The sequence below is a fragment of the Cajanus cajan genome, chromosome 9 (assembly GCF_000230855.2).
Source record: "Cajanus cajan strain Asha chromosome 9, NIPB_CcT2T_4, whole genome shotgun sequence".
In the NCBI taxonomy this organism is placed as follows: Eukaryota; Viridiplantae; Streptophyta; class Magnoliopsida; order Fabales; family Fabaceae; genus Cajanus; species Cajanus cajan.
The window spans coordinates 7,888,734-7,910,538 of NC_138525.1; the positions used below are offsets into that span (position 1 = coordinate 7,888,734).

General features: G+C 31.6%; 3 protein-coding genes across 5 annotated transcripts; 1 reads left to right on the forward strand and 2 right to left on the reverse strand.

Annotated features, from left to right (window-relative positions):
* Positions 1–7,258: 7,258 nt before the first annotated feature.
* Positions 7,259–13,076, forward strand: LOC109814028 (actin-related protein 5). 2 transcript variants are annotated; one of them, XM_020378351.2, is made up of 12 exons: positions 7,259–7,527; positions 7,606–7,676; positions 8,469–8,593; positions 8,688–8,732; positions 8,991–9,093; positions 9,339–9,448; positions 10,342–10,451; positions 10,541–10,631; positions 10,708–11,148; positions 11,478–11,605; positions 11,936–12,278; positions 12,400–13,076. In XM_020378351.2, the coding sequence occupies exons 1-12, from the start codon at positions 7,427–7,429 to the stop codon at positions 12,901–12,903; spliced, it is 2,172 nt and encodes a 723-aa protein (XP_020233940.1). In that variant the 5' UTR covers positions 7,259–7,426; the 3' UTR covers positions 12,904–13,076. The 2 variants fall into 2 exon arrangements, with proteins under 2 accessions (XP_020233940.1, XP_020233941.1); XM_020378352.3 differs by lacking the exons at positions 7,259–7,527; positions 7,606–7,676 and having other exon boundaries at positions 8,497–8,593; positions 8,986–9,093.
* Positions 13,077–13,206: 130 nt separating this feature from the next.
* On the reverse strand, positions 13,207–14,578 carry LOC109814030 (FtsJ-like methyltransferase family protein). Its single transcript, XM_020378355.3, has 2 exons — positions 13,803–14,578; positions 13,207–13,674 (listed from the first exon to the last, which is right to left on the reverse strand). Exons 1-2 carry the CDS (start codon positions 14,356–14,358, stop codon positions 13,544–13,546), a joined length of 687 nt encoding a protein of 228 aa, XP_020233944.1. The 5' UTR covers positions 14,359–14,578; the 3' UTR covers positions 13,207–13,543.
* Positions 14,579–14,729: 151 nt separating this feature from the next.
* TBP1 (telomeric DNA binding protein 1) lies at positions 14,730–20,175 on the reverse strand. 2 transcript variants are annotated; one of them, XM_020378353.3, is made up of 9 exons: positions 19,953–20,175; positions 18,519–18,659; positions 17,636–18,428; positions 17,307–17,531; positions 17,133–17,212; positions 16,761–16,990; positions 16,076–16,393; positions 15,940–16,003; positions 14,730–15,253 (listed from the first exon to the last, which is right to left on the reverse strand). In XM_020378353.3, exons 2-9 carry the CDS (start codon positions 18,597–18,599, stop codon positions 15,077–15,079), a joined length of 1,968 nt encoding a protein of 655 aa, XP_020233942.1. In that variant the 5' UTR covers positions 18,600–18,659; positions 19,953–20,175; the 3' UTR covers positions 14,730–15,076. The 2 variants fall into 2 exon arrangements, with proteins under 2 accessions (XP_020233942.1, XP_020233943.1); XM_020378354.3 differs by having other exon boundaries at positions 19,881–20,175.
* Positions 20,176–21,805: the final 1,630 nt, after the last annotated feature.

Here is a 21,805-nt window from a genome sequence, read left to right on the forward strand (position 1 = left end):
ATAGATGGACGTTTAATAAGGGGGCCCAAATTGTGGATTGTGTAAAATTGGCAGAACTAAAGTTGTGGAAATAAAGATGAAAACTATAAGTATAATTTAGCATAATTAACATTACAAATTTAACGATCGACAGATGGACATTCAACAAGGGGACCCAAATGGTGGATTGTGTAAAATTGGAAGAACTAAAGTTGGGGAATTAAAATTTCAGGAGCAAAATTACAAATTAAATATTATCAGGGAGTAAAAGTGCAATTTAATTACAAAAATTATGTTACATAATTTTCATCTTAATTATTTTCACAAAAATTTAAATTTGTCATATAGTTATTATTTAATTTTTTATCTAAACTTATAATTTTCATTTCTTACTTTATATTGTGTTACCTTTGGCCCTAATTATAAGTAACATAAGATAAATCATCAAGATCACTGAAAGTACTTAATATGATTAGTTTTAATTAATTTTACCTTAAATTTAAGTTTATTTCCAAATATACACCTTATTTTAAGTAATTGTTATATTTAATGCTACTTATAAGTGAACTTATAAAAAATAAAGTTAATATAAATGAAAAGTGTAAAAAAATTAACCATAAATAACTTAACAAACTAATAATTGTTGCTTACAATTAGGACAAAAAAAACTTAATATGTTGATTATAATTAACATTATAGATAGTATTATATATATATATATATGGGAGGGATCCGTTTACTCTAAGAGTAAGTCTACCTAGACTTATTCCGTTCAATAACTCATGTTCTACATCAAATTTTAACGATTTAACCGTTGGATTTAAAGTTATTAATGCATAGATCTAGTCTACAAATTTTTAGAAAATTTGAAAATTATTTGATACTTCATTTCATTAATTCAAATTGACGGATAATCACAAAATCATTTTATACATTGATTTGAATTAATAAAACGAAGTATCAAATGATTTTCAATTTTTTTTAAAATTTTTGCATATTTGATTTATGCATTAAGAACTTTAAATTCAACGGTTGGATCGTTGAAAATTAATATAAAACATGAATTATTGAATGAGATAAGTTTAAGTAGACTTACTCCTAGAGTAAACGGATCCCTCCTCGTATATTTGATAATGAATTTGTTTATCTCAACTCTTAAATTGAAATAATTGATTCAGTTTACAAATAAAGTTATCACATACTATCACTATCATAGTTATTTTTATCATTATTAATGTTATTATCACCATTGAAATCGTCGTTGCCATAACCATTGTCGCTGCCATCGTCAATAACATCAACAGTGATAATAGAAATAGTGGTGATAGTAGTGAAAGTGACAATAGTGATGATGTAACAATATAATAATAACAATAACTATAATGGTGACAATGAATTTAATAATAACAATGACGACAATAATGATGGTGATTAAAGTAGCAACAGTGATAATAATAGTAATTCCATCGACGATGATGACACATTAACGATGATAGAGACAATTACAAGTCTATAATAATTATTGTATATCATAACTTTATTTATAATATTTTAATATAACATATTTGTTTTAATTTAAAGATTGAAATAGTATATTTTCATTTTTATATATAAATGACATTTTTATATTATACACTCTCTATATATTTAGAGCTATATATAAAAGAAATATTTTTATTTTTATTTACATTTTTAGAAGCAATTATATCCTTAATCAACTATTAAAAAAATAAAACGTAACTATATTCATAACTATAAAAAAATATGTAACTACCTATTTTATATTTTTTAAATAGAGGTACATGATATCTCTTTCGCGGTTAGTATATATAACTAAGATTTGCTTTTTTATTCTACGTTAACTACTAGGATAGAATTGGCGCTTAACACATTATGTGACATTTTCTTTGTTGTGTGTTTGGACGAGGAATTTTACAAATTCAAGAAATCTTAAATTCTTGATATTTAAATTACTTTGATTTCAATTTCTATCATTCTTAAAATATTTTATTTGGATAAGTCAATTCAAATTTCTCAAATTTTAAATTATTAGGTTAAATATGATAATTTGATTCCACCATAATAAAATTGATTTTAAAAATACATTTATATGTTGAGATTTTTAAATTAAATTTTATAAAAATAAATATTAGCTAATTTTTAAATATTTAATAGTTTTAAAATTAATATTAGATAATATTTAATAATTTTAAAAATATTTTTAAATATTCAATAATTAAAAACATGAAGAGATAAGAGATAAGATAAATTATATAAGTGAAATAAGAAGGAAAAAAATATGAGGAATTTCAAATTCTTACTCTTTTGAGAGAATTTGAAATTCTACTATTTTAAGAAATTTCACAAATGCTTGAATTTTAAATTCTCTATAAATTCCTCATTCAAACAAGGTATTTCACCTCAAAGAATTTGAAAATTTTCAAATAAATGAATTACTCCATTTAAATTCTCCGTCTAAACACACTATTAGGTAATTTTGAGCTCTCATAAAACATTTTTTTTCTCTTTAATAAAGAGAAATAAATTCTTTCTATTGGATAAATAACTTGTTTCTATTGGATTTTTTTTATAAAAATAAAAAATATTTCTTGATTGCACTTCATGTCAAAAGTAGAAATTGAACATCAATCTTTAATTAAAAAACATAAATTTCAAATCACTTGAAATAATTAATCTTTTTTCACAATTAGGAAACTACTACAGTTAGATTTACTATTTTACATTTTAATAGATATAGGTGGTTTTGCAATTGCCACAGTTATTTTTTATCTTCTTTGAACAAATATGTAATTTTAAAACTCCTAGAAATATAAAATCGATTAAAAACAAACAAATGATTAAAGTTTAAAAATAAGTTATGATAAAAATAGTGATCAATTTTTTTAAAAGAATTTCTCTTCTATGTTCCTTCCTTATTCTTCTTAAACTAAACACTCTTAAATCTATTATATTTCTATTCACTTATTTGTTTTTTCTTTATTTTTCTTCACTTGATTTTTAAGTAAACATTCATTTTACTTTATTTCTATTCACTTATTTGTCTTTTCTTTATTTTTCTTCACTTGATTTTTGAGTAAACACTTATTTTAATCATGAATTTAAACGATAACGTTATATTAATTTTTGAAATTATAAATTATAAATTTAATTCCTGAAAATGCAAATTGATAATTATATCAATTCAAAAATTGAAATAAATGTAACTAAAATAATAATATTAATATATATATATATATTTAAAAATTAAAATCACACAGTGGTTAAATTCAAAACTTATTTTACATTCTAGAAATTAATTTTAGAATTCTTAATTTTAAACACCAATATAATAATAGATTCTAAATTCTCCCTATGTTAAGGGAGTGAAATGAATAAGGCTGAATCGCTGGTTAATCTTGAGTACGACCCCAACGGTTTATATCGTCACACTTAGCTCATAATTATGCAACATCGATCTAACAAACAATTTCAACCGACAACATTGGGACCAGAAAACTATAGCGTTGACTGTAAAAATAAATTAATAAAATAAGGAAATGCCAGTTTATCCAACTATGTCCCACAAACCACACTTTAGAAGGTCAAATGGACTTTTTGGTTTATACCAAAGGATCCAACATCCAAACCGCGTACCATCTTCAAATCACTTATGTTGCTCTTCATTTTCCATATACCCTACACTTCAATTTCATCCAACATAAACAACCCATTTAGCAAGCTCCAAGTTCAAGTAATTGAAATGAAAAATATAAAAATACAACAATATGTACCACACTTCTCTAGTTACATGACAGAAATCAAACTAACTAGGTTAAAATGTTAAATTTGTGACATTGAAAAAGGTCACGATGAGTATAGCTAGAATCGGATGAACTAAGCAAGAGCTTCCCTCGCGGACGCTACTCTAAAAATGAGCTCAAGGTCCGGCGGCACAAAGTAGCCGTTTGGCGGCGGGAGCCTCTTCCTGGCCGGGGAAAGCGCGGGCTTCTTCTTGGGCGCCGGCGGACACACCGCGGGCGGCGGTATCCGTGAAGCGCGGCGGTTGGGCGTGCGGCAACCTTCCTGGATGTCCGTGGACATGTTTTGTTTTTGGAGGTTTGAGAATGTTTGAGAATGGGAGCGCGCGTTTTGTTATTTATAGGAAGTGGGTTACTTGGTTGGCAAGGAGACAGAGAGAGTGTTGCACAAGCGTGTGGTGGAATCTAGAAGGAGTCCACGTGGCAAAAAGGGAGGAAGGGGCATAGGATTCTCCTTGGGCTTTGAACTTAGTCCACACGTTGGGTTTTGGCGGGAAAGTTTGGGTAATGGGCCACGTTTGGAGTTATGGTGTGATTCGAGGACAGTGCGTGCCTGCGTCAAATGACTTTCCTGTCCTTACCGCCAATTAAAGCTGGGCCGTTGATGTTCATGTTCTTCCCTGGTCTCTCCTTTTGAATTCGTAACGTCACCTACTCATACCCTTTTATCTTTTTATTTTATTTTTTTTATTGTTTATTAAATTAATGTCAGGGATAACGCTTGCTTTCTTTATAGATAATTAGATACTATTACTAAGTTACGGTCAATGTGCAGAATTTCTGTAAATACTATTATTTATTGTCACACTGCGTTTTCCATAATGAAAAATCATTCTAATTTATATTAGAAAATAATTATATTATCAACTAAATATAAATAAGTTTCTGGCTGATTTTTGTTTAATACTTACTATCAAAGTCAACAAATTTATGTAATTTGTCAATGAATAACATTGCAGCAAATTTACATGGTCGTTTTTTTTTTTTAATATATATGAAGTTTAAAATAAAATTATAATAGTGAAAAATGATAATTATAATATGTACAGAATATAAACATTATTTTAGTATATTTGTGTAAATAAATCAATTTTTTATTTGTAAAAATAGAATGTTTCTCAAATTTCACTTATTTATTCAGATGAATCAAATTTAAAACTCCAGTTTGACTCCATTAAAATATGAAACTTAACTTGATTAGTTAAATTTTCCATGCGTTAACAACTTTTAATCTATTTTTCTCAAATAAATATATTTATTAATTTAACATGTAACGTAGACCTTCTAATTAAGAATTAAAAATATAATAAACTTATAATACAATATTATTTTCTAAAAAAGAGGACTTAAAATTAAGGTGAAATCGTTAATGATAAAATTGTTTTAAAAAAAATGTATAATTAAAATAATGTCCCTTTCTTTTTAAACTAAACTTGTATTCGTGCGTTGTACGAAAAATAAATTATTATAGTTAATAAATTTTATTTTAATAATTAATATATATAAAATTGTAAAAATTAATTAAACTCAACGTAATATAAAAAATATATTTGAATATACAAATAAAATGACAATGATAAACGATTGAAAACATAATAATATGAAATATTAAGAAAATTAAATTGCATTGTGTCTCGGTTTCAAAAACATCAACATCTACAATATGAGCTAATGGATTAACTTGAAGAATTTTTTTTTATATAATTAACTTATAAGAGGTGTAATATTAAAATACTATAAAGATGTAGTAATTCAAATAGAAAAAAAAAACAAAATTAAATTTTTACCTTATACAGTATTTATGTAATAACCCTTGAACACATCCATCATAAAAAATAAACTTGGTGAAATGCCTGAAAAATTAGTAAAATTAAAACTAAAGTAGACATGTTTTCCTTTTATAATGTTATTATAAAAAAAATTCAAGTTACCTATGTCAGAGTTTAAAAGACTTCTTTATAAACTACATTAGCAATAGATGTTAAACCATTTACTTCATCGTTACAAATAAGAATTTTCAGAAGATGTGACTCGAGATCCTAGACCCTAAACTTAATATTGATGTTAGCTTGTTTATATTCGGGTTTAGGATTTCAAAATTTATAGACATGGCTATGTGTTCTACATGGTATTTAATTACCCAAAATTTAGAAAAATAATTTTAAAATTTGGAGTATATTTTTTATTTATTTCACTTTACAAAATATTTTTCATAAAGTAATTTGTTTTTGTAAATAATCTTTATAAAGTATATAAAAAATTAGAACAGAATAAGAGTATTTATGACTTGTCATGTGCTATGTCGATCTTCCAGTGATATTTTGATTGGTCCAAATTTAAGAAATTATTTCCAATATTTTTATAGACAAGTTCTTTATATTTTGGATTGCAATAATTTAGTCTAATTTATTTATTCTATTAAAATTTATGTATATTCTTTAAACAATTTTGAATTAGTAATACAGTTTTTTACTTAACTTTTTACTTAATAAATAATATTTTAACTATAACGTTATTATATTGATATTGATATCTTTTCCTTTAAAATGTATATTATAAAATATAAGTTTATTATATGTATATTTTTATTTAATGATTTAATTATATATTATATATTTTTTTACAAAAATATTATATATAATATTAAAATTAAATCATTGTATTAATAAGTTAAGTTGATTTGATTAATCCAAAATATTATGAAGTATTAATTTAGTTGGATTTGTATTTGCAAAATTGATCTTACAAAAATTTTAAAGGGATATATTTTGTTTGACATAATAAAAATCGTCAGATGCGAAGAAGGAAAAAATAGGTGAAAAATAATAAAATTATGTGTTTAGTTGAGAAAAAAAAAAATAAAGAGAAGTAAAGTGAGATTCAAACCTTTAAATTTGTTCCCTTAGCATTGAAAAAATGAGAAATGCTTATTACCCAAAATTTATTGATTAAATTATTATTCAATCAATTAAATTTTACTTTAGATAGATACTACTTTAAAAGGTTGCAACTTTTAATTGGCTATTGCTTTTCATAATAGATTAAACTTTTTGTTTTATGCAATTAATATCAAACTAATTAATTAAAAAAATTAAAAAAAATTTATTTATTTATTTTTCTTTTCTATTTTTATATATTTTACTTCTCTTATTTTTTTTTTTCATTTTTCTCAACATAAATAATTTTGAGTCTGTTTGTTTAAATTTTTTAGAAATTTTTTTTATTTAAATAATCACTTATCAATACTTTTTACATGTTTATGTAAAATTTTTAATTGAAAAGCATTCTTTATTATTATAAACAAACACATCAATTTCTGCTTTAGAGTCATTTAAAAATAAAATACTTCTTTAGATAAGTTTTTTTTAGTTTTTAAAATAAATACTTTAAAATTTCCTTTATTTTTTTTTCTTTAATTTTCTATTTCTATGAAATAGGTAAAAGCGTGGACCGTCCCCAAAAGATAACATAACATGGGTAAATGCCTTTTCATTTGGGTTTTCCTTTCCTGAAGAAAGAGTGTTGAACGCAAGAAGAAGAGAGAACGAAAGCACGCAGCTGCTACTACTCACGCCGATTCCTTTCTTCTTTCTCCGCGAGTGACCCGCACACAGAACCTCACTCTCACTATGCCTTTCATTTCCAAAATTCAGCGCCAATCCGATTTCAACGTCTTCGATTCCCAAACTCCTATCGTAATAGACAACGGCGCCTCCTATTTCCGCATAGGGTATTAATATTGTTCTCTTCTCGCCAACCCTAATTTTTGTTTTCCGAATTGATTTTAGTTAATGCTCGTTACTGTCAGGTGGGCGGGAGAGTCTGAACCTCGTGTTGTGTTCCGCAACATCGTGCAAAGGCCACGCCATAAAGTAACTGGTACTACTGATTTTTCACTTTTTCCCGATATTTCTTAATTATGCATTATTCACTTCATTTTCATGCTTGCCTGTTAAGTAAAGATATAATAATTATTTAGTATTGGATCCTGTCATCGATTGCCCTGCTTAATCGCTGCTTCTAAATTCTAATTCTATTTATTAAGTTTTTATTCAAAAAGAAAGTATTTATAATTTTTTTATGTAATAAATCATTTCTTTCTTAATAAGAACTTATTTTTATTGCGGAGTGCATGGTTCAACTAATATGTGGATGTTATAGCTTATCCAATGATATTGAATTTGAGTCTCGGATATACAATTCTGTTTAATATTCACAGAGAGGACTTTGTCACTCATAATGGTCTTATAGTCCTACCTGATTTAAGTAGGATTGTTTCACGTTTGGTGAATATTTATGGCCTCTCTAGGAAAACAAAAGAAAAAAGGAAAAAAAAAACTATTTTTAACAGCTTAAAATCAGCTTTGAAAGGACTGATTAACATTTTTGTAAAATAAATTTGTTTTCTATATAATGAATATTTTCTTTCTCGTACTGTTTTGTTTTCTTAGGGCATTGGCTAACATTTGGATTTAATATTTTTGCAAGTTCTTGTTTTTTTTTTGTGCTTTGTTTAGGGTACTCTTTCATTTGGCAAAAAAACTAGGTCCTATGTGTTTGTTGTTTCTGCGTTAATAGATTTGAGACAATTTCTGTCCCGACATTGGTCCTTTTTGCTTGCCTACAATTGTGTGGTGTATTGAATATTGTTTTTCACGTTGTACAACGCAGGGGAAACTGTCACTATTGTGGGTGACCATGATCCAGCATTACTGAAATACTTTGACTGCACTCGCTCAGGGCCACGCTCTGCATTTGACAGCAATGTTGTTTACCAGTTCGAAACAATGGAATATGTAAACTTTTTCTTTCACGAGTTTAACTTGTATGCTTCATTATTTTAGAAGAATGTGTAGCGGATAGAGTTACTGACATTTTTTTATTATATAGATTCTTGATTTTGGATTTGACCGCATGGGTGCAAATGGAATGGAGGTATGGCAATAGATGGAGTAGTGTTTCATTTTTCTCTTTCCCACTAACATTAAGTTTATTGCCTTTTCTTCTATGGTTTAGTTAGTGCTGTTGATATTACTTCTAGATTTGGTGAACTAGTTGTAGAACATTATGGCCTCGAGTTGGTACCTCCGTACATAGTAGTTCTTTTGTTTAATAAATTCATAATCTTCCTTTTCCTGGCAATTGAATAATTTTGACTCACTCTTTCTAATTTAATGTTTATCGCCAGAGCAGATTGACCATCCTGTCCTGATCACAGAATGTGTATGCAACCCAGTTCAATCTCGTAGTAAAATGGCTGAACTTCTTTTTGAGACTTACGGAGTTCCATCAATTGGTACTAATACTTTGCAACCTATAGAAAAAACTTCTTCATATTTTACAAGTGACCTTCTATAGTAAACTGATTTCAATGCAAAACCCTTAAGTACCCTGGTTTTGTCGCATGATTTTTAGGGTTTTTTTTTTTTTTTTTTTTTTTTTTTTTTTTTTTTCATTAGGGATACATGTCTGGATTTTGTGCTATATGCTAAATGTGCAATTTTGCTTATAAAAGTTAGTTGTGCTTCCCTGTTCTTGCAGCCTTTGGTGTTGATGTGGCATTCAGCTATAAATATAATCAACAACAAGGAGTTTGTGCTAAAGATGGTCTTGCTTTGTGTCCTGGATTCACCACAACCCATGTGATTCCGGTAAACTTTTTATGTTATTAATGAATTAAAGGATTTTATATGTCAACGAAATGAGTTTGTCATTTCTGTTGCAGATTATCCGAATAGCATCTACCTGAACATGGTTAAATTTTTAAATAGGATCTCATTGTATATTATGATCATCATTGTAATTTTAGTTGTTAACATAGTTAATATGCTTGCGGTTACTATTTTGCCTCTGACAGATTGTTGTCTTTATGGGCCAAGATTGATAATTTGATGAACACAATTTTTTTGTTTTGCACCATATATGCCTTTGTTAAGTAACAGTTGCATGTCATATTTTTGCATCAATATGCCTCATTTGCTCTTATTAGCTTTTTAGCAACTGACTGCCTAGTGCCTAGTCTTATGACAGCCATAATAGTGTTAATCTGTATAATTATCTTTCAAGATAGCTTGGTAATTAATAACAATTATTCATATGTTTATGTTATATATATAAAGGAAATTCTCCTTATGGTCTTCTTAAAATTTTAAGTAGATAAATTAAAATAGTTGTAAACTTATCCTTGTAAAAGAGGGGCGGAAAGTTGAAACCAAAAACTCTTACCTAGTCTTATAGAGGGTATGCTCTTATTGGAAAAGATTTAGGTATTAAAACTTAAAAATTCCATAAAAATAAATGATTTTTTTTGAAAAATATTGATAAATAAAAAGAAATCCATCGGGCATGTGATTGTGCATTTGGGGAGGCCAGTATATATTAATGGCAAATTGTGATCAGTTCTGACAACAGGGATATTCAAATATATATGCAAGTGTGTCTTTAGCCATCTTTTCTTCTAGATAATATTAGAGTCGCAAAATAGGATCAAATAAAATCTACCTAAGTGTTGATAACTTGATATTGTTTGCTTGGATATTTCCAGTTTGTAGATGGGGAGCCTGTTTACAAAGGAAGCTGTCGTACTAATATTGGTGGATTCCATGTGACTGATTATTTGAAGCAACTTCTTTCACTTAAATATCCTTATCATTTGTGAGTGTCAAATCATCTGGGTTATGCTATTACCGAACTGAATGCTAAATTTGAAGAATATTTTAGATTTTATTGATTGCTCATTGCAGGACTAGATTTACATGGGAAAGGGTTGAAGACCTGAAGATGGAACATTGTTACATTGCACCAGATTATCTTTCTGAAGCTCGGTTGTTTCAGGTATATGTATAAATTGTTTTTTTTTTTCCCACTAAGTTCCTTCGTTGTTTCTAAAACTTCATGAATGATCTAATAGAAAGGAGCCAAGGAAGCTGAAGAAAAAACCAGATGTTGGCAGCTCCCTTGGGTTCCACCCCCAACTGAGGAGCCTCCTTCTGAGGAAGAGATTGCAAGAAAGGCAGCAATAAAAGAGAAACAAGGTCAAAGGCTTCGAGAAATGGCTGAGGCAAAGAGGTCTTCTAAGATCAATGAACTGGAAAATGAATTGCACGCTTTAGAGTTTCTTTTGCATCAGCTTGACCAAGTAGAAGAGAGTGAGATTCCATCTTTCCTGGCAGAAACTGGCTATGTTTCTAGGCAGGAGATTGAATCAGCACGTAATAAAGTTATGCAATCTTTACGGAAAGTAAAAGGTGAACCAAAGAATGAACAAGCTGAAACTGAAAAGGCTGATCTTGCGGCTAATGAGAAGTATTCTCTTATTAACATTCCTGATGACATGTTGACGCCAGAACAGGTATGTTTTTGTATCAGGCAGCTGATCTCATGCATTATTAATAAATTGAGCTGTGTGTTCCCACACTTTCAGCTTATTTTGGAGAAATAATTATCTTTTCTTTTGTTGTTTTATGGAGAGATTTTTTTTTCATTTTTTTTTTACATTAAATATTGGGAAAAAGCCTTACTAAACATGCGATAAATGTACTTGTACAATTTTTTCCCGGAGCCACATTTGCTTACAATCTTAATATGATTTAATTTTCCAAATATTTTCTTTGCATGATGTTCTTTGTGCTCTGTGAAGTTAACAATATTCATTTCATTTTCTATATTGATATTTGACAGCTCAATGAAAAGAAGAAACAGTTGTCACTCAAATCTATGGCTGAAGGGAGGCAGCGATTAAAACAGAAGCGCTATGAAGAGGAATTGGAACGAGAGAGACAACAACAGCTAGAGGAGGAGAAACGCCTGTATGTCTGCTTCTTTAGTTTCTTTATTGAGTTTCAAGTTATAAATTGTTTGTGGCTGGCATATGTAAGTAGAAGTGTTTTCCCTTTATATTCAACCAAGTAAAATGGGAGAAAGCAAGAGAGAAGAGCACGCGTTCTATTTAATACAAGGTTACTAGCTTGAATCTGATAAGTATTTCTAAGGACAAGGACGGCAAGGAAAAGTGTGTACTGTATTATCGGCATTTACTTATGCTCACGATACAACTTTTGTCCACAGCATGATTGCAATATTGACTATGTTTTGAATGATTATTATTGTATAAACATTTTTGTGTCTCCTTACTGTAGAGAGAACCCGGAGCTTTACTTGGAACAATTACATACCAGATACAAAGACCTTTCAGAAAGAGTTGACCAACAAAAACGACTTAAGACAAACGGAGGCCATTCAAATGGAAATAATCTGTCCGGTGGTGTTGGCCGTGGTGAAAGACTAAATGCTGCTCAGAGGGAACGGATGCGTCTCCTGACAACTGCAGCTTTTGATCGTGGTAAAGGTGAAGATACGTTTGGTGTCAAAGATGAAGATTGGGAACTTTACAAATTGATGAGCAAAGATTATGCTAACGATGATGAGGAGGGACCTGATGAGGACGAGGCAGAGCTTGCCCGCATCTCTTCTAGGCTCCAGGTTAGTTCACCTTATACAGGATAAAATCCCATAAAATTAATTTACGATTGTACAAGATCATTTTGTACACGGGTCTTGATTTACAGTTCACAAAAACTTTTCTGTATTGTTGATTTGGTAGGAGTTGGATCCAACATTTATACCCAAGTTAGATGCTGGTTTTTCTCAACCTGCTGAGGTGCCGCGTTTTAAACCTCTGACCAAAGAAGATTTTCAGATTTTTCTTGGGGTGGAAAGATTCAGATGTCCTGAAATATTGTTTAATCCAAACTGGATTGGGGTTGATCAGGTAGGATTAGATGAAATGGCTGGGGTGTCAATAAGGAGGTTACCATACAAGGATGAAAGCTTGGAAGAGAGACTGACCAGTTCCATACTTGTTACTGGTGGAAGTTCTCTTTTCCCTGGAATAGTTGAACGCCTGGAAGCTGGAATTCGGATGATTAGACCATGTGGCTCACCTATAAAAATAGTGAGAGCATTGGATCCAGTCATGGATGCATGGCGTGGGGCTGCTTCCTTTGCCTCAGACCCACAGTTCCATACGCAAACTTTCAGTAGACTGGATTATTATGAAAAAGGTGAAGACTGGCTTCGCAATTATCAGCTGCAGTATACAGTGTAATTGATCACAGTATAGTACTGTATATTGTCTAGAATTTTCTATCATAGTTTACAAAGTATAGTATAATTCGTGGTCTTGCTTTTGCTGGAGCTGGAACTGAATGTCATCGAAAGCATGGTGCTACTGCAAATACTTTCAATCTTGTGAATACCAAATACTTGGTTGATATTAAACTGATTTAGTTACCCGTCTAGTTTTCGTTATCCATTCGTGGTCGTGGGTATCTCAGTGCCTTTTGCGCGTTGTACGTTGTTGTTAGGGGAACTTTGCTTCACATTGATGGTAAATAGATGAATGTGATAATTTTTAGGCATCGAATAAAATTAATTTATTAATTCATTAAAAATTCATATACAGCACTGATTCCCCAATTTAAGTCACTTTTATTTTTCTTCTGAAACTATTTAGCAAATACAATTTCCTTCAAACAAACAAAAAATACAATTTCCTTGGCATGGGGCAAATCACAAACCTCTCACCACCCTCCTCAAATATCACAGGAGTCAAGATCCATCGATTAATAAACATCAAAAGCTAGCTAGAAAAACTAGTGAGTTTCACAATCACCTTAATTAACATCAATAAAATGGGACATGTCCTAACATTCTCCCTTGCAAGGAATGTGATGTTGTAAAAGAATCTATATAATAATGTTAGCCTCTGGCTTTAAACCTTGACATATCAAATAAATCTCTCTTGAAGAAGGCCTTGTGGCTTTAGGTCTGAGCCACGACGTCTTCCTAAAGAACGGTTTAGAAATCTGGTTGATCTCTGCACCACACAAACATTAAATAAATAAATAAAAAATAAAAAAATCAAACACCAGACTCACACTAGAAAGTAGAAACACAACCAAACCAATGCGCTTGAATTGAACAAGGAATAAAGAAAGGAAGCACCTTTAGCATCTTCACTCTCGAGAAGCTTGACAACAAGGTGCCCTCCAACTCGCAACACTCCGCCACTCTCATCATCATCATCAGCACCTGGCTCCAGGTGAATTCTGTCGCCGAGAGCCAAACCCAAGGCCCGCATCCCGAGCTCAAACGACAAGGCAGCGTCTTTGGTGGTGATTCCGGAAACCAAGGGACACATATCGGAAAGAACAACGGAAAACCCTTTTTGGGCGGGAGAGAGAGCCCTGAGGCGGCGGCGAGGGAGCGTGGTGACGTCAGCGGAGAGGGTTTGGACCCTGGAATCGCAGTGGAGAGGGGGAGGCTTGATCTTCTTGGTGTCGACGCCGAGGACGGAGCCGCCGCCGCGGAGGGGACCCAGGCTCTGGCAAGCGACCTGGAGCCAGGCGCCGGGGGCGCAGCCGAGGTCGAGAACGGCGGCGCCGGGGGTGATGAGCTTGTGTTGGCTTTGTATCTGAAGGAGTTTGAAGGCAGAGCGAGCCACGTAGCCCAGGCGTTGCGCCTCCTTGTAGAAGAAATCCGCTGTTCCTCCCACACCCATCTTCCCCACCTCCTTCTCCCAAGGGTTTTCAGTACTAATTAACTACTTTTTGCACAAAAATTTAGGTCAACAAAAATAAAATTATACCCCACCATTTAATAACTTCTAAAACCTCAAATTTAATTAACTATGTACATTTAAATGGAAAAAGTTAATTATTTATATATAACCTTGCACTGCCATGCACAAAGTGAATAGAACATAAATAGATAAGATAGGGCCAGGTGATTATTAGATTATTATATAGTTTCAATTTCCGACATAAATAATTATGCCAAAATAAAATATGTATTCATCGTTAAGCGGACATAAATGTGTAAATTTTTCTAACAAGGAAAATAAAACAGCAAATGAAAAAGGAAACATCAAAATGGATCCCAAGTACTTGTTGCATTGATAGAACTAGAGATAATTACAAGGAGAACAATTTCTTTTTCCTTTGTTATGCTGTCATGTTCTTTTGACATTCCTACTTACATTCATGAAACTAAAACAAAAGAAATAAAGAAAACAACTAAGTTCCTATCAGAGCAATCTTATTCCTTAAAATCATTTACAAATGCCAGCCTGCTTGAAATTAAAGGCCAGCAATGAATTTGGTGAGGATATTACACGAAATTGAATCAGAATGTACAAGTTTGTTTTCCACTACTACAAGTCAACAACGTTAAATTATTTCTACATGATCACAACATCAACGCTGTTTGTCTCATTTGGCTTAGGCTTCTATGACCTTCATGGTTGCAGCTTGATGCTTGCCGTGCTGCTTGGCTTGGTGGTGAGACCAGTAAGCATGAGCAGCCAAAACCCTGTTCAATAGATCCTGGGGAACTGGTTCTCCTCTCCTTTGTTGAGGGGAGATTTTTGCAGTGTGCACTAATGTTTTCCATTTATCCTGTGAAGTTTGAACAGCCATAGATCAGGTGTTCAGCAATTAAACAATGCAAACATTTCAATGGAATCAAATCAACATGTTCACTTTCCTTTCTATGCCTCCTTTCTTCTCCCTTTATTTTTTTTTTCTGTCACGGATATAGTTGTCACTAGATCAAAAACTAATTTTATTCATAGTACTACGGTAGTCGGTGACCTAAAAGGTTTTCACACATAGCAAAGATAAACATGACAAGAAAAGGGTTTTCTTATCCCTTTTACTATAAACAGATATTCCAGCAAAAACAGACTAACAACTAAGAGAGAAGATTGCAATTTAAAAGAGAAATTTATGTAGTGAGATGTCATTTTCAATTGGATGAATAGGAAAGGGGACTGGTGATTTGAATCTCACTATAAAATAAGCCTCTGATGTGATAACCAAGATAACTGCAAAATTGAGCTACTAATCTTCCTAATATTTTATAAAGAAAGTATTAAATGAAAAATATATTTAATGTTTTGAAAACATAAAAAGCATTCAATAGTTACCATACAAAGCAAGTAGGTAGGACGATTAACAAGAAGATGTTGTAGGAGGATTTAGAATTATTCGATTCTATATATTCAATGCAAATGGACTAATCGATGTAATAATGCAACTACGAGGGGCATCAAGATCCCCAGAAAATTAATAAAAGGGAGTACCTTCAAGTCAACATAAGTCCTATGGTCTGCACTTTCAAAAGCTTGCAACTTTACATCACGCCACCTGCATGGTGAAAACATAGTCAGTAACCAATTTTTCCTGTTTGTATGTAGGAGAAGCAGATAAACATCGAACCTTCCAGTTCCAAGTTCCTCAACTGCCTGAACAAGTGCTTCTACTTCAGACACAGAGAATGGTCTCCTAGTTCGACGCTGTACAAGCTCAGAGCGCCTGGTTTTCTGATTCACAGGAACCAGAGCTAATGCTTCTGTACTCCTATCTGGAACAGCAACTAGGGCTCTGGAATCTGGTGTTAGTTTGTCAGCTGTAGTGTCAGTCAAGGAAGAAGTGGAGTCATGGTTAATTTCATCAAGGTTGGAAGTATTTGTCAGCAAGGAGGAATCCTGTAAGGCATCAGTAACCCCTGAATCGAAGATGGGAGTTCCTTGGGACCTAGAAAAATCAAATTATGAAATTAGATATTAGATATGAGTCATGATATATATCCTCCTACTACCTCATAAAGAAAGTATTAAATGAAAAGGCTCCTATATTTAATGTCTTGGAAATATAAAATTCATTCAATACTTACCATATAAAGGAAGTAGGAAAGGTTTAAAATTATTCATTAGATTTAGATATATAGACAAAGGGAACGTTTAATTGACTAAGGTGAACCATATCCAAATTTCACCAGATGAGCATAAAAACAATTAAACTAAACACATGCAGTAAATGAAGGGCATCTGTTATCACAAATGTTGCATCATAAAATCAGCTGTGGTTAAGAAAAGAAACTGTGTTATCAACATTGACTCACCTGGAAGGCTTGAGGGTTTTGCATTGAGAAGGATCTCCAACACAATCAGTAGGAGAAGATTGAAAAGAAGTGGGCTCCAACATGAAACCGAGTTTATCCAGATTTTCTTTACACGATACACCAGTCTGAAGAAGAGTTCTGTTGTCATCTTTTACTTTTTTCCCCTGAACAAGAACACCCACATGCACTCCACCTCCGAGTATAGTCATCACTGCCTCCGTGACTGTCCTCTACAAAAGTATTGTAAAAAATTAAATTTCATTACCATAAGAAAAAGGGATGTTCAGCAGCCACTTCAATCTGTGGATGAAGTTCAATGACAACATTAACATTTTTTTCTAAAATAAAATTGAAAATATAGTTCATGCATACCTTTAGTGAACCAACAGTCGCAATTTCAGGAACTTCAACATAAAGTTCTGGAATCTTGAATGACTTGATGCTAAACTTAACTGTACACAATGACATAACATCAACTCCTACAGGGTGCAGCTGTGAAGAACAATTGAGCTAACCAAAACTAATGAACACCGTGTAATTAATTACCATGAGAATCCTTAGCTTGTCGCGGTTTTCCAGATGAGCCAGGGTTATCTCCATCAATTCCTTTCTCATGTGAATCATATACACTGTCGCTGCTGAATCCTCCATCAGAAGTTACCACTGAACCCCTGTCAATGAATTTGCTACGCTTGAAAAGAGTGCAATGCTGAGGTCTATCAAAACTGTAGCAAGTTTTCCTCTTACGATTAAGAGTTTTTACTCCCTCATCTGCAAATTATATGTTATATAGTGAAAAACAAACATAACCAATAGACTTGATATGCATCAGTTAATGAAGCACTTGATAGCAGATAATTTATTAACCACCTTACCAGATCTAGAATGTTCATAGTCCTTCAACTTTGGAGCAACCTTCCAGGATTTGGAAGTCAACCGCTTCCTGATTATGCGGTGTGAAATGCACTGTTGAGGTCTAAAAGCTTTAGACTTGGTGCCAACTTTGTTGCACCTTATAAATTTTTCGTCATCATCAATAAAACCTAACTTAATATCATTCCCATGCCCGGAAAAGGCAGATTTGGGAAACTGATTCCTACACAATGGAGATTTCACATCACTGTTTGAATTAACTAGTGCAGGAGAGTTAATGCACAACTCCAATGGGTCCTTCGAAGGAACTTTATTTTCCAACGATAATCCCTCAAAGGCTGAATTGCCAGCCTCTTGATCTTCAGGTACTTCTACCAATCTGTTAGAATGATTTACAAACTTATTCTCCCATTTGAAAATTTTAGACTTCACACCAGCTTTGATATTTTCCCAACTGTCAGAATTATCTTTAGCTGAAACACATTCTAATACACTATCAGTCTTGACACATGCAAAGGGTTTCTCACCACTCTTCTGTGAGCCCACCTCAGTCATAAAAATACTTTCTACACAACTTCCATTATGAATTCCCACTTCTTTTGATGGTTTAACTTCATCACATCTTTCCTTCTCAACAACACATTTGCTAAAGGCCAGGTGATGATTTCCTTCAGATGCATTGCTAGAAGCAGAGCTTTCACTCTCTTGCAACAACTTGCCAGCTAAAGATGCCAGTAGTTCAAAAGCACAAGCTTGGCCATCCTCAGCTGGTTTCTTGAAAGGAACCCTCCTCCTCTGAACAATTACAAACTTGAATAAAATATAGTTCGAAGCACAAAATCACAAACCAAATAAACAATTGCCATAATTGCAGCGATCACTTACTCTTGCAGATCTAGGATGTCTAGGTATAACGGGGACCTGAAAGCCCCTGAATCCATAATCAAGCCTTTTCTTCAACACCATAGCATGAATATATACAACTCATCAATTAACCAGAAGCATCAGTATACCAGATCTTCGTCACTGTCATAAAATAGAAAAATACCCACGTATCAACTTGATTTTCATAATTTGCTAGATTTTGCATATTGGGAAAGAAAATCCATTAGATCACTTGAATAACTTAAGCCAGTGACAAATATTCAAGAATAAACCATTATGACACTACCATTATGATTAGATATTTGCAACAATTTCAAAGGAAGAGAACCTTCTTCAAAACCAAAAACAATTATATGCCAAACATTTACTTAAATAATCTAAGCTTCACTATTATGGGAAATTGTTATTTATAACAAGATTTAAGGAGACAACTAAGATTTTGTCTCACTACAAAAATGAAGGCAAAAGGAAGATTCGCTGATCATAATATTATTTTGGCACAAAAAAGTGAGAAAAATCAATGAGGTTAACCAATTGAAGGAACCAGATCCCAGATATACAAAATCTTCCATATTATTACCATTTCAGCCTCAAGTGAAAACAGGAGAAAAAATTAAGACAAGATGTAAAACAACTCAAGCAAACAACCCAGTTGATTCACGAATGCATGCCTCTTGGTAAGATACATAACATATAAGTAAAACAGGACATGCAAGAGAATGAAAGACAAATCCATGACTTAGCAAATAGAGAAATTTGAAAATTGAACGCATGGAAGCACAATGCTAACATAGGTTCAAACGAATAGCGAGGAAGCAAATCAAATCCCATGACCGTCTCCCCAATATGGCAACACATGATGAACCATAATAAAATTAACGAATAAACACCAAAATTCGGAAAAGGAAAGATTACACACACTTCAAAAAGCGGATGAACCGAAAAAGAAAAGTCAACACATGCACATCCAGAACAATTACAAGGCTTCATAAAGTTAATGAACATAATTTCGCGAGATCAACAATAAACATCCCTCAATTTTACTCTTGAGCACCAAAAAGTTCAGAGTTTCAAGCCAATTCAGCAACATGAAGAAGACACCCCAAAATTCAACCACCATCCCCCCTCCGCCCAACTAAAAAATTAAACGCCTTAAAAATTCAAACTTTAGAATTGAAATGAATGGAAACCCAGATGGCCTAACTTTACCGATCGGATCTCAACCTCACAAGTCATAACCCCAGAATTTTGTTGATGACAAAATTGACAACCCAGAGAGAAAAATCAAAACTTTCAAAATTAACATAATCCAGCATCTCCCAACATTCAACGAAAAACACGAGAATCGGAAGAAAACAAAACCTTCACAAAAAGCACAAGATGGCAGAAACATCAAGAGGAAGCAAAATTCAGAATCCTTAACATGCAACTGACCTCCCAGTCCGAGGTTGAATTGCGATCAAATTGAAAGGGAAAAGCATCGAAGTTCCCGAAAATGCATAAGAAATCTAAGGAAGTTAAAATCCCAGATCTCTTTCAAAAATTCATTTATATATTTTAACTTTTGTGAGAGAGATAGATAGGATAGAAGGAGATAGAGAGTTAGAGTTTTAAAGGACAAAAACCCACCAACACCAACAGCATATAAACTACCAAAAACCACGCAACAGTGTCCTCAAACCTTAAACCCCCCTTTATTTTTTTTATTTCTTTTTCACTTGTAATTTTTTGACCGCACAACGAGCAAAAAGACTTTGATATCCCTCGTGATAGTGGAGCAGGTTCACGTGGAGTCCTCTTGTTCTTCTTGCGTTTCACAAAAAATGCCACGTCGCATTCTTCTCCGTTCAAACAACCAAGCAATAAGAGATGGGATCCCTGTTTATTGTTTTCCTTAATTTCTTGTGGTGTTCTTCTTTTCTCTCGTTTTTCATGCGGTCATAAATTTATGGCGTGTGAATTTTAGCTATTTTATGGAGTACAATTGGTACTGTAACGCAAGTATTTTTTTTTTATAAAAGTTACAATTAAACAAGAGACTTTTATTTTTTTATTCAAAAGCTCTTTCAGTTAATTTTTCATACATACTTATAAATTTAATAAAACTGTACATTCTTGTTCTTATTTTATAAAAATCTTAACGGCCAAAGTTTGCAAGCTTTCCCAAATCTTATAAGAGAAGATAATCCAACCTTAACTTGTATTTTTAGTTTTATGATAAAGTGAACGAGAGAAGTGTGAATATTGCAGTACTTTTTAAAAGAGATGAATGAAATGAGTGATTTTCTGTTTCATTTTACAAGCAAAAGCAATTGCTTCTACCCGAAAAACCAGCGAATGCATGAAGATCTCTTTGGCAATAAGGAAGCTTCCCTATTTCGAGAAAAGACTGGTTTCATTGCTCAACAACTGGTCTATATTATTTGTGTTTTTTTTTTTCTCTTAAAACTTTTTTATTTTATTATCTTATAAATAATTATATATTAATACTATAAAATACGATCTCATCATGTAGGCTTGTTTCACATAATGACATCACAATAATTTTTTATATTTTAATTTTAAAAAATACATTATTAAAGAAATTAAAGTGATTATAATATGAATTTTAATTTTATATAAAATGAAATTTAAATTTATGAAATACTTTTTATGATTATTCTTAGAATAGTGGATTTGAACCTAACTCAATCCTACAAAACTGACTTGTAAGATGAAGATTGTTTTTCACTTATATATTATAATATTAATTATCTAATCTTTAGTCGACGTGTGACTTGAATTTTTTTCAATAATTATAGTAATTAATTCTTAAATAATAAATAAATTTAATTATAATACATTTAAGGACGGAATTCAAATCATTCAAATTGATCATTATTTCAAATAATAAATCTATTTTGATTTTTTAATGTTAATATGAACATTTGCATAAATTAAAAAAAAACGTATTACGAATTAATCATTTTACAAACTTACATAAATATAAAATATTTTTAATCATTTTCTATATACAGTAACGTAATTATTACAAAATAAACTTTTTAATTTAAACTATAATACTTTAACTTTTCTTTTAGAGGAAATTAACGATTTAGTTGTTCACAAGATCACCAAACATTGATGTTATTCTTAAAATATTTGTATTATTAATCAATTACTTCTTTTATGTAAGTACTTATTTAGAGAGTTCGTTAGTATCACTTAATTGCTGATTTATACATCCTTTAATTACGTTATATTTTATTTAATTTATTTACATCAATATAATTACACCAATATCACGT